This window comes from Trichosurus vulpecula, chromosome 6 (genome assembly GCF_011100635.1).
Source record: "Trichosurus vulpecula isolate mTriVul1 chromosome 6, mTriVul1.pri, whole genome shotgun sequence".
NCBI classification, from domain to species: domain Eukaryota; kingdom Metazoa; phylum Chordata; class Mammalia; order Diprotodontia; family Phalangeridae; genus Trichosurus; species Trichosurus vulpecula.
In genome coordinates, this window is record NC_050578.1 from 238,734,805 (window position 1) to 238,747,605 (window position 12,801).

At 40.5% G+C, this 12,801-nt stretch overlaps 1 protein-coding gene across 2 annotated transcripts in view; it reads right to left on the bottom strand.

Moving 5' to 3' along the window:
• LGR4 (leucine rich repeat containing G protein-coupled receptor 4) overlaps nt 1–12,801 on the bottom strand; it is a 127,432-nt gene that overhangs the window by 60,981 nt on the left and 53,650 nt on the right. Inside the window, exons 1-2 of one of the 2 annotated variants that reach the window (XM_036762827.1) lie at nt 4,363–4,428; nt 2,262–2,333 (exon numbers count right to left, since the gene is read on the bottom strand). In XM_036762827.1, coding sequence (XP_036618722.1) covers nt 2,262–2,323 — 62 coding nt within the window. In that variant the 5' untranslated portion in view covers nt 2,324–2,333; nt 4,363–4,428. Of the gene's footprint in view, nt 1–2,261; nt 2,334–4,362; nt 4,429–12,801 lie in introns of those variants that run through there. The other variant, XM_036762826.1, reaches the window with a different exon arrangement.

A 12,801-nucleotide genomic window follows, 5' to 3' on the forward strand; every position in this document is an offset into this window, starting at 1 on the left:
CTTAAGATAATATATCCTGAGAATTTGAAAAGAACACTTCCAAGTATTTTTTAAAATAAATTTTGACTCCCTGTTCCTTTTAAAAATCAGTATTCGGGAAAAGGTGGGTTGATTCTGATGGTCTCCTAACTGTGAAGGAGGACAAAATAAAGAGAGAACATGAACTGTCTGCATTGGATTACCAGGCAAATTCAATTTGGTTCCAATTAAAAAAGGTCCACTTGGCAAAACTAATTAGGCCAAGGTAATATGAGATTTTGAAGAAATCCAAGAGGTACAGTTCTATAAAGCCAAGATTAACCAGGTCTGACTCCCCAACTACTGCCTTGCTCTCTAATGCCCTGCCCCCCAGGGTATAATGTGCAATCAAATACACGGAAGATAGTTCTTACACAGCTGCCCCATCCAAGGCCAGGACAGTTTCTCCACCCCACACTTTGGTGCTGTAACACACCCCACAGCTTAGCCCAGTTATACAATGTTCGATTACGTCCTCAGTTATGTTTTTATCACTTAATTGCCTCTGTAAAAAGAGGATAATCCAACTGTCTACAAAGAGTGGGTGGTTTAGGGTCTAAAACCTGCATGTGAAATAGGTTAAGTCTTTTTTTTTAAAGGGGAGGAGCTTTTTCTTCTTTTAAGCTATTCTATTTTTAATTGTGAGAGAATAAAGTTTTACTGGTTACAAAGAGAGATAGGAGAGAGAGAGAGAGAGAGAGAGAGAGAGAGAGAGAGAGAGATGGAATCCTTAGCAGCATTAATACAATTTTTAACTCCATTAAGTTTTGTCTTGGATTTCAGGATTCAATAATAGGGCCTCAGAACAGAGCGCCTATGAGCACCCCAGTCAGGGCCCTGTTCTAGAAGAGGGGCTGAGTTAGAAAGGAAGCCCTGGATTCAGCTGGAATGAAAGGTTCCCCCACACAGAGTGAGGACTAACAGGGACATACTTTGTAAGATGAAGGTAGGCCCCCTCAGGGCTCTGGTTTCTCAACAGCAAAATGTCACCTTCCTACCTCCTCCACATATTGCGCAATACAAATTAGCCTTGACTTTTTTTTTAAGTTTAAAATTGAGTTTAATTAGGACTTTTTTAAACTTTACTTGTAGGAGGCAGAGTACAAATCATCAACTTTCCCTGGGGTTTAATATTGTTTTTATTACAACTGTTGTTTTGTTTTGGAGAGGTTTTTTTGTTTTTGTTTTTAAAATAACAGTAGAGATGGTAAAAGGGGAAAAGAGAGGAAAATGAACAAGAAGGGTAAAAGGTCTTTGGAAAAAAATTTTATTTTTGTACTAGCAGCTTGGGTAGCTAGGTGGTTGCGGTGGAATGTGTTTGCCTCAGTTTCCTCATTCGTAAAATGAGCTGGAGAAGTAAAGGTCAAACTACTTTAGTATCTCTGCCAAGAAAACCCCAAATGGTGTCACAGAGAGTCAGACACGACTGAACAACGACTGATAGCTTCCCTCTTCTTTCCCTGTCCCACCCCTTTCCCAAAATTAGAGTAAACATCAGTCTCGAGTGTTTCACTGACTCCGTCAATTACTTCTTGACGTGATCTAACCCCGGCCCATTTCCCTCCTCTGCTTCTGTTACCCTCTTCCTTCCATGTTCATGTACCCTCATTCCTCTACTCCCCATACCTACTCCCTAGCCAACTTCACCAGTCAGAGGTGTGGGAAGTTGATACCAGGCCCAAGGCCAAGCTCAAAAGAGCTCGTGCAAAACCAGGGTGCTCAGAGCACTGTGCCCAGCCAGCAGAATATCCTTCAGTGACCAAAAGGCACTTTGGGCAAATGACACTCCATTTTCCTTGCAATGGTGCCTCCAATGGCTGCCATCCAGAGCAAAGGACCAAGTCTGTGGCATGGAGATTGTGAAATGCACCCCTTCTAGAGGCTGCATGTAGCTGTACAGTAACCCCTTTGGAAACAATGGTAATTACCCAGCTCCCTAAACATCTCTGGATAATGCTGTAATTAACTTGGGGCATCACTATATCCGTGGTTAAAATAATGACTGCAAAAATGGTCCACATAAGTAGCATTTTTCAAGTCCAGGCTTTCAAAAATAACTCAAGCAGTGACACGGCTTAAAACCCATGGTCTGTTGGTTTCATCTTTTGGAAGGGCATGAATTTTCCCCTCTCGCTGGGCTCGAAACTCAGCTATTTACTTGTCTCCTGATCTGTTTGTATTAGTCAGTCTCTGTCCTAAAAGCTTCCCACAAAAAGCAAAAGTAATCTTTGAGGGATACTTACAATTCTTCCAGAAAAGGAAAATTCTTAAAGGCATCTTCTGGTAACTGGGTAATATTATTCATACTGATGTCTCTGAGAAAGAGAAAACATAACGTAATTTAGGTGACGATTAACTATGTAACATCAGGTTTACAGCATTATATTGATTTCATAAGTGTGTATGCTAAGACAACATGAAGAACATCAATTAACTGAGGCAGCTTTGGCATGGTGGGAAATTGGATTTCAAGTCACAGGGCATGGTTGGCATCTTGTTTTAGAAGGCATTCAATTTCAATTCAGTGAGCACTTATTAGGCACCTACAATATGCTGGTCCTAGGGCTGGAAGCTAGGGGTAGTATGAGACAAAAACAGTTCCAGCCTTCAGTGAGTTTATGCTAGATTTAATTAGCTGTATAACCGCTTAGCAAGTACATGACAGTGGGAAGACCTTGCATGTATGGGTTGGAGTGGACAGCCCCTCTGTGACTCTCTGGGTGACTATGGGTAAGCCACTCTTCCTCGATGAGGTTGTTTTCTCATCCGTAAAATGAACTAGCTATTTTTTATGAGTTTCGTAAGTATCCAATGAAATCTGGCACGTAAAGCATTTTTCAAAGCAATCACAACAATAACAACCATTGACATTTACGTACTAGTCTAAAGATTATAGTGTGCTTTACATAAATCAGCAGGTGAGTCAATATTGTTCAGTGGGTGCCATCAATCAAATAAAGTGAGCAAGTATTTATTAAGCTCCCTTATGTGCCAGGGACTGTGACAGGCAATGGGGAAACAGAATTGGAAAAAAAAATCACCCAATGACTTGTCTGTGGTCACATAACTACTGAGTGTCAAAGGTGGGATTCAAACCCAGATCATCCTGATTTTATATGCACTATGCTAATGGTAGCAGAATGGGGACTGTTATAATATTTCAGAAGCAGATTATCTGAAAATATAAACCAAGGTGAACTTTTTATATTAAGGAAACAAACCATGTTCTGATACTTCTGACTAGGTTTCTTCTCCCGAGATTTTAGTGAGTTTGGGGGCTATCGTATGTGTTTCAGTTTTTGAAGATAAGTATCTCCCCTATAGGGTAGCTAGATATTTCAGTGGATAGAGCATTGAGCCTAGAGTCAGGAAGGCCTGGAAGGCAGCTAGATGGCTCAGTGGACAGAGCACTGGGCCTGGAGTCAGGAAGATCTGAATTCAAATCTAGCTCAGACACAAGCTGTGTGACCCAGGGCAAGCCACTTAACCTCTGTTTGCCTTAATCCACTAGAAGAAGAAATGGCAAACCATTCCACTATCTTTGCCAAGAAAACCCCATGGAAAGCACTGGCATGCTATGGTCCACGGGGTCACCAAAAGTCAAACACCACTGAACAACAACAATCTGCCCTGTATAATCTTGATGAGACTACCCACAACTAACTCTTAAGTCAGCCTCACCACACACCCGATCTGTTTTAAGATCTGTTAAAAATCTATGAATTCAAAAGGACTTGATAAAATCATAGGCCTGCAGGTAAGGACAGCTTCTGGAGCCACTGACCAAAAAAAAGAAACATGTCCTACTAGCTCTACCACAGTCATATTTCCTACCAAACCTATATAAATCCTCCAGGTAAAAGTTTAAAGTAGATGTCATCTCAGCCTCTGAATAGAGGCAGGCAAGTAACAGGTGCACATGTGACTGGCAATGCAAGGGCATACATAACAGGACTGCAGGCCAATTCAAGTTTTCCTTTGTAGAGAAAGCAAAAGGGGACAAGCCCACTCAAAGATGCCACTCAAGAGTTCCAGTTTCAAACAGCCATTCAATACTTTATTAAACCTTTCCTCACTCCCAACCACCTGCTTTCAGAATTTCCCCTTTTCTTGGCACCACTTTGGCACAGGTCCTGCCGGATGGTCTGTCTGCCACGAGTATCCGCCCCCCCTCACCACCACTCCAGTCCATCTTCCATTCAGCCACCAAAGGGAATGTCCAAGCATGTTATACCCTCCCTGCCCCTCCCCCCAAATAAAGTCCAGTGGGGCTCCCTGTCACCTCCAAGATCAATTACAAAGTCCTCTAACATTCAAAACCATTCCCAACTTATCCTTCCCTACCTTTCCAACCTTCTTAACACATTACATTTCCACCCCTGTACTCTTCCATCCAGTAACACTGGTCTCTACTCCATCTCTCAGCTCTGGGCATTTTCTCCCCATGCCTCTCCCTCTTGGTTTCTCTGGCTTCCTTCAAGTCACAGCCGAAATCCCACTTTCTACAGGAAGTCTTTCCCAATCCCTCTTAATTCCAGGGCCTTCTTCTGTTAATTATTTCCTATTTATCTCAGTAGAGGCTGCTTGTACATACTCGTTTGCAGGTTGTCTCCCCAACTAAATTTTGAGCTCCTCGAGGGCAGGGACTGATTTTATTTTTTGCCTCTCTTTGTTTTCTCCAGTGCTTAGCACAGTGCCTGGCACAAAATAGGTGGTTAATAAATGCTACTGCCTGAATCGGAATTAAATTTGGTTTTGTAGCTTTCCACCTATCCCCACTCCCAGCTTCCAATTCTGAAGAATGTGATTTGCAAGGCAAGGGGAATATTTCATTAGATTGTCAATGTAGAACTTGAAGGGGACTTAGAGGCCATCTTAGTTCTGCCTTTTTCCAGGAAAGCTGCTGGATATTACAGAAGTTGGGTCCCCAGATACAATGACTAGTTCCAAGGATAAAGTATCCTGTCATACAGGTTTGTTATCAAAGGCACAAGTCATTTTTCCTCACCAAAAAAGAGCCCTTTAACCTTGGGGAAGGGGGTGAAGTCTCTGATGACAAAGTCTGGGCCTTTTTAAAAAATTTCTTTTTGGAGGGGGGAAGGCAGGGCAATTGGGGTTAAGTGACTCGCCCTAGGTCACACTGCTAGTAAGTGTGTCAAGTGTCTGATGTCACATTTGAACTCAGGTCCTCCTGACTCCAGGGGCAGTGCTCTACTCACTGCGCCACCTAGCTGCCCCTGGGCCTTCTAAGATACCACTGGAGCCAGGAAGGCAGCGTGGGCCTTCTCCAGGGGACCTTTCATTTGAACTTCCTATTCAATCACATGGAAACTGGGCACTTGAACTTGGTCAAAGTCATCAGGCCCCCCAGCCCCAGATCTGTCAGCCTCTAGGACCAAGGCAGCATTTGCCACTGAAAAAGGGAGAACTGGAAATAACTTATGCAACTGGGACGCCCAAGCTCATATAAATTCCTTAAGAAGCATGTCACTTCTCTTGGAAGGGGATCCTATGACAACGAGACTCCTGAAAGGCATCATTATATAGCACTGAGGGAAAACTCAACTGTTTGAGTAAGCTTAGGACCATAGGTCATCTAGTCCAATCCGCCCCATTTCACAGATGAAAAAACTGAGACAGGAAGAACTTAAGTGACTTTCCCAAAAAAGTATTCCTATATCTAATTGTCAGAGCCAAGACTCAAACCCAAGTCCCCCAAGGCCAAATCTGGCCCTCTTTTCATTCACTGCCTGGCCTCTCAAAACACACACAAATTAACATGCTCCTGGAGGGCTTATTCAAGAATCTTTTTAATCACTGGTTCCCAACAATACCTAAAAAACAAGTTTTTTATTTATAAACATGCTTCATTCAGTTCATGTAGACAGCAGATGATGTACCAGAGCATGCCAGGTGAATACAGGCACGCATCCATTTCACAAAAGTGATCATCTACTAAAAAGTGATCCAGAAAGCAAAGTTCCGTAACAGATAGACCAGTAACAACAATATTATCTCATCTGATCCTCACAACAATCCCACACACACACACACACACACACACACACACACCCCTTTACAGATGAAGACAGTGAGGCCCAAAGAGATTAAGTGACTGGCCCAGGGTCATGCAGCCCATAAGTACTGAACTCAGGTGTTCCTGGCTCCACATCTAGTATTACCCTTTATGTATTGTCTTCTTTATGTAGCCAATAGATAGTGTCCAGGCCTAGAGCCAGGAAGACTTGAGCCTCAATCCATTCTCAGACACTTATTAGCTGTGTGACCCAGGACAAGTCACTTAACCTTAGTTTGCCTCAGTTTCCTCATCAGTAAAATGAAGGTCATTATAGCATACCTTCTTCTCTGGATTGTTGTGAAGAGCTTAGCATGGTGCCTGGCACATAGTAAGCACTATATGAATATTTTATTATTATTATTTTCCCATTTGATTGTAAACTCCTTGATAGCAGCAGGTATCATTCTTGCTTTTATTTTTATCCTTAGTGTGTTCAGCCTGGTGCCTGGACCATAGAAACAGCTTAATAAATGCCCTGTTTTTCTCCTTTATAAAAACTCTACACCCATGGCCCAAAGTTGAGGTACCAATAAACTGTCTGTTTTACTGTACTTCATAATTTACTATGTCCTGAAACCATATTTAAGGAAAAAAATACTGTTAACAAGACTTAAATAGTTATACTAGACCTTTTGTCACTTTGGGTTTGCTCCATGGACTAGGAAATCATGCCTTGTGTATTCGGTGCCTGACCCTTTAAATTAGGTCTCTCTCTCAAGGTACATACTCTCCTTTAGAAGCAGAAACTTGAAAATATTCTCTTTAATGAAATTGTGTTTATGTTATTCCACAACATGTGTAGCATAAGGCCATCAGTTACTATTGACATGCTTATTTATATTCTTTCTACATTCTTCCTATTGGAAGGAAGTATCAGATTTCACTGAAAGCTTGAGAATCATAATTCATTATTTATATTATTTTCAAAAATGTTCCCGTCCTCAAAGAGAATTTCTCCTAAGCAGGGTACATCTGTCCTAGACAACAATCTCATGAAATTATTGAAAGGTTATTCATTACTTAAACAGAAAGGGCCAAATAGTCAACAGATGGGATAGATATCACTCCAGTTTCCTGACACTCCAAATGATTAAGTATGATAAAGAAAATAACAATTGTTTCTTTAGTCTGTGACTTTATTAGTGTTGCAAGCTACTGGTGGGGAAACTCCTTCCATCACCGCAGGTTCGCAGCTTAGAATCTCAGATGGCTCTGTGGGGGCGCTGAGGCTAAGTGGTCTGCTCATGGTCACATGGCCAACGTGTCACTGGGTGTCCTCCGGGTTCCAAAACCACTATGTTGCTTCTCAGTCATTACCATCATCGTCATTCTTCATGCGAACTCAAACAACAATGTCAATATTTGTCAACAAGAAACTGGCAACAAATGGCTGCCATGGGGATTTGTTTACATGAATGACCAGGCTTATCAGAGTGATACAAGACCAGGTCAGACACTGATAGCAGAAATTACAAAACAGTCAACCTTAAAGGGGGCAGCTATGTGGCTCATCGGATAGAGTATCGGGCCTAGAGTCAGGAAGACTCATTTTCCTGAGTTTAAATTTGGCCTCAGACCCAAGCTGTGCAACCCTGGGCAAGCCACTTAACCCTGTCTGCCTCAGTTTTCTCATCTGTAAAATGAGCTGGAGAAGGAAATGGCAAACTGCTTCAGTATCTTTACCAAGAAAATCCCAAATGAGATCACAGACTCAGATGCAACTGGAAAAACGACTGAACAACATCTTTAATGAATCCAAAATTGAGGAGGAGGCACAACTTTGCAAGGAAATAATACAAACTATGTGACATAACTTCATTGTAGGTTTTCAAAAATTTAGCCCCTACTATTTAGCCTAGAAAGGGAGTAGAGCCTAGAGGCACTCACGATAGAATGGAAACACTGTTGGATTTGAAGTTGGGAACACCTGGGATCAAATCCTGCCTTAGACATTTGCCCTCTGTGTGGTCACAGGCAAATCACTGAACCTCTCTTGGCCTCAGTCCCTCATCTGCAAAACGGAGCAGTTGGACTCAATATGGCTGTGAAGGTCCTTTCTCTTTAAACATATGACCCTATGAAATGACTGGAATTTTACACAAGAAGCTTGCTACCTTTCATAAACTAACAGATGATAAATCTCCAAATCATAAACATAAATCTTAAAATATCCCTAAGAATTAAGAAATAAACTCTACAGTATCCAGAGCATCATCGCAGATAAAGCCATTGCTCATAATGGCCCAGATGTGACATTTGCCCATAAACATTCAAGAACTATATTTTTAATAGATGCTGCCACAATGAAGACTCATAACCTCCCAACTATGTGGAATGAAACGTTCTCAAAACATGGAGCCCTAGCAGAAGAAATAAAAACCATATGGGAACAGGATGAAGTACATATCATTCACATCATTCTATATGCAACTGGAGTTATTCCCAGGATGCTTTCAGCTTCCATCCCAATGCTTTTACTCAAATACAACATACGATCATTTTATTTAACTATGCAATAGATTGCCAAACACTAAACAATAAGTAGATGGTACTTTGTCCCATGAACCCCATTAACTGTAAGATGAGAAGAATGAGAGTGGCATCAACAGTAAGAGACTTTGGATATTTTAGATGTTAAGATGCAAGGAAAAGAATCTGGGAGACAGTTTAACTGTTAAATTATAACTGTGAGACTCCATGAAGTACAGAAAGAACTTTTCTGGAAAGACCAAGTCTTTGAGAAAGATCAAAGGAACATTTTGGATTGTAACTCTTAGTCTGGGAAGAAGTAATCCAAAGGATTCTTGAGAGACACTGACTGCTGTCCTCAGAGCACTGAATGGCGGGATGGTGGTTCTCCGGTGTCTACGGAGATGTCAATGGCTGCCGTCCATGGTTAGCAGGGACTGATCAAACCCAAGAAGACCTGTGTGAGCTGATCCACAGTGAAGAGCGCAGAAGCAGGAGAACAATTTATGCAATAAAAAAAACTTTGAAAGTCTTGAGAACAGAAAAGCAGAAAACCTTAAGATCAGAATAATGACCAACCACATTCTAGGGAGTCCTATGATGAAGCAACTGCCACCTCCTGACAGGGGATGTTATTGGAGATGCAGAATAAGATTTGGGAAAATATGGTAATTTTTGTTTGATTATGCATATTTGTTACAAAGGATTGGATTTTTTCTTCTACCTGGGGTGGGTGGGTAGGAAAAAGAGGGGGTTATGGACAAAGTAACCAAAATAGAAAGGGGGGAAAAAAGAGAGTCACTGAAGCATTTTTTAAGTGTAAAGATGAGAAAAGAAAGGCCAGAAAGAATAACAGACAAGCAAAGCCACTCTGAAAGTTATCTGTTGAAGCTGCCTACACAAAGTTACCTGCACGAGACATTCTACTATGTATATGAAAATGTTCATTTTATTTGTTGTTTATGTTCAGAATTTTAAAACGCAAATAAAAAAGCAGCAACTGACATTTCTTACAACTGATACATTGTTAAAATACTCAAAGTCTTTCTTTATATTATTTGTTATACTGTTAATAAGTTACGTTGCCAGTAACATCAATGTTTGTATAAGCCTATGAGGCCAGGATTTGAGAGAGAGAGAATGAGTAGAAGTTTAAGAGAAAAGAGGTTTCTCCGGTTTATTTTTAAATTGAGGTGGGGGCTCAGAGCTAATTAATTAAATTACTATGTATTCCTACCAATTTATGAGGAAGTATCAGATCATACCTTTTGATTGCCTTAAAACCTTGACAGATTAATAAGGAAATGACCCAATGGCAGGTAGAGAGGAGTGACAATTGGCACAACTGTCAACTAGCATGCCATGTAGCCCACCACTCAGCTCCTCACTAGGCTCTCTATGGGATTCGTCTTCTCTAAATGATGTTACAGTACTATAGTTTCTCGTTTTCTCCTTTGAAACAGTGACAAACCTTATTTCATCTTAGGTTGTTTGTCCAATGTGCTGTAAATACCAGAAGTGTGATTACTTAGTTATAAACCAAAATTTAGTGAAGGCAGTTGCAGGAAGGGACCCTGGGGGTTGGTATAAATAAAAAAAAAAAGCAATAAAATCAGGAATCAGTATTCTGGTCATTTAAAGAGACAGATGTGATATTTTCTTATGGTGTACTAAACAGCTCATCTTCACAAAGCAAATATGCAATGACAACAGGAGCAATGTTGCAGGTGCTGTTATTTTTCTTCTAACGTAAAAAAGTAAATTATGTCTTAGAATCTGCTCCATAGCAGTCAGTGTTTTTTGTCTGTTTTTGTCTGGAAAGTCACGAGAGAGCAAGAGTAAGAATAGGATTCATATACCTAGGACAGGAGGAAGGCTAATAACCTTTCTCCCCTCAAGATCTCCAAACTTCAATTGGCCAACATGTGAAAATAAAGCTCCCCCCGCCCCCCCCCCCCCCCCGGCAAAAAAAGGAAAGAAAAAAGCACAAGATTTTAGCGTCATAGAAGTGTTAGAAACATGCAGTGACAGAGGAAAGAGTGAGTGGGTGTGCATCTAAGATAATGAGGCCAAATAATATTTGCTGATAAGAACTGTCCGAGGGTGGGTTTTAGGCCTGGCTTCACCACTCACTATTAGCTGAAGAATTTCAACTAGAAAAACAAAACTTCCTACAACAAAAGGCCAACAAAAACACAAAATGAAACACTCATATAGTTTGGGAGGAAGTGAGCTAAACTTAATTCAATCACAAGAGGTAACGGCAAAATGTGCTTAGCGCAGTGCCAGGCACATAGTAGGTGCTGTACAAATGCTTGTCTTCTTCCCCACCCCCAACCCCTCCAACCTAACATTACAAAACAAGAACATGTAAATCATACATGCTATGAAATATACAGGGATTAAAAAGTTATACAGACACTTGGATGACTTCAGTTAAGTCATTAGACTTCCTTGAGCTTCAATTTCCTGAGAAATGTTGGACTAGGTGGCCTCAAAGTTCTTCCAGCTCTATCATCCTATAATGCTATTTTAAAATCAGAAAATATAATTCAATAATAGCTTGTAGCTATACTTATGAATATTTATGTGTACATATCAAATTCACATATATTTTATATATCATTAAATTTATCTGTAATTATTAAATTATAATATAAATTTATACACATATAAAACAGGGCAGCTGTAAAGGCAAGATTCAAATTCAAGTTCTTCTTAACTTCGGGTCCAGTGTTCTTTCCCCTACAATATACTGTGTAACTATCATGGAACAATTCATTCCCAGGCCAGAACTTGAGTGAAAACCGCAATTATGCCTCTCCACGAGACCTCATTTCCCTATCTATAACAGGAAAGAGTTGGCCTAGATGGCTTTCATCTTAGGTCTCGGTATGAACTTCTAGGATCTTCACCTAGGAAGTCTGACACTAGTTTTTATTGAACTTTTAAGATGTCAGAGCCCAATGAGCAAAAGCCTAACTACAAGCCAGACCCTTCAAACACACTACTTTTTTCTTTCACAACTATCTAACAATTAGCCTACTTCTTATACTAATGAAAACCTTGTATTGAAACTAGACAATGGCAGTCATCTACAATCTCTGGTCACTTTCTTCCTAGTATCTTGAAATCACAGAAAGTCAGGGCTGGTAGGGATCTCAGAGCTCATTTTTACAGATAGGACAACAGAGGTCCACATATAAATGACTTATCCCCAGAACTCCAACAGGCTATTTTCTAAGCTTTTGAAAAACTGCCCTCTGGTAATAGTTAAAAGTTTAGAACTTACAGATTTTATACAAATTTTAGGACTTTACATGTACATCATCCAGTCTAATCATCTTACTCAAAACCTGGGACCAAGAGAGTATGTAGATTAATCCAAGGTCACATGAGAGAAACTGTTTTTTTTTTTCAGTATCAGATCATCACTAAATTAAATCAAATTATTTTGGGGGTTGTTATTAAAAGAAAGATTCAGAATCAAAAGTATAGCAATAGCTATGATAAAGTTTTAATCATGGTAATAATAAAGCAATGGACATCTGTACTGCTGGAATAAGCTTTTGGGACATAAGCTAGCATTAATTTAACTAATTTTTTTTTTTTTTTTTACTATAGTAACCTGAGTTCAATTCTTTTTTTTTTTTTTTGGTCAAAGCAATTGGGGTTAAGTGACTTGCCCAGGGTCACACAGCTAGTTAAGTGTCAAGTGTCTGAGGCTGGATCTGAACTCAGGTCCTCCTGACTCCAGGCAGTGCTCTATTCACCTGAATCCAATTTTTCCCTCAGTAACACATTGGCTGAGTCAGCCCACAAGCATTTATTGAGCAACTCTCACGTTCCAGGCACGGTGCTAAGCACTTAGGATAAAAAGAAAAGCAAAACCTGCTCTCAAAAATAACAAGCAAATAGCTGCACACAAACCAGATAAACTGCAGGTAACCCAGCAGGGGAAGGCCTACACAAATTACTTATCCCCTCAGTGTCCTAAGTTACAGAGATCTGCATGAGTGGATGGAGTTTCCCCACTAAGAATGGGAGCTCCTCAGACAGCTGACGTTACAGGCCAAGACCAATTATGGGTTTCAATATGTACTACCTGGGAAGTATCTTTATCTACAAATCACAGCAGTCCGTTCAACTTCTCCGTATCCTGCGGTGTTCAGTACTTATTGCTTCCAAACCTTCTCAATACAGTTGGGCAGGTCAGGGAGATCAGCAAACCTACA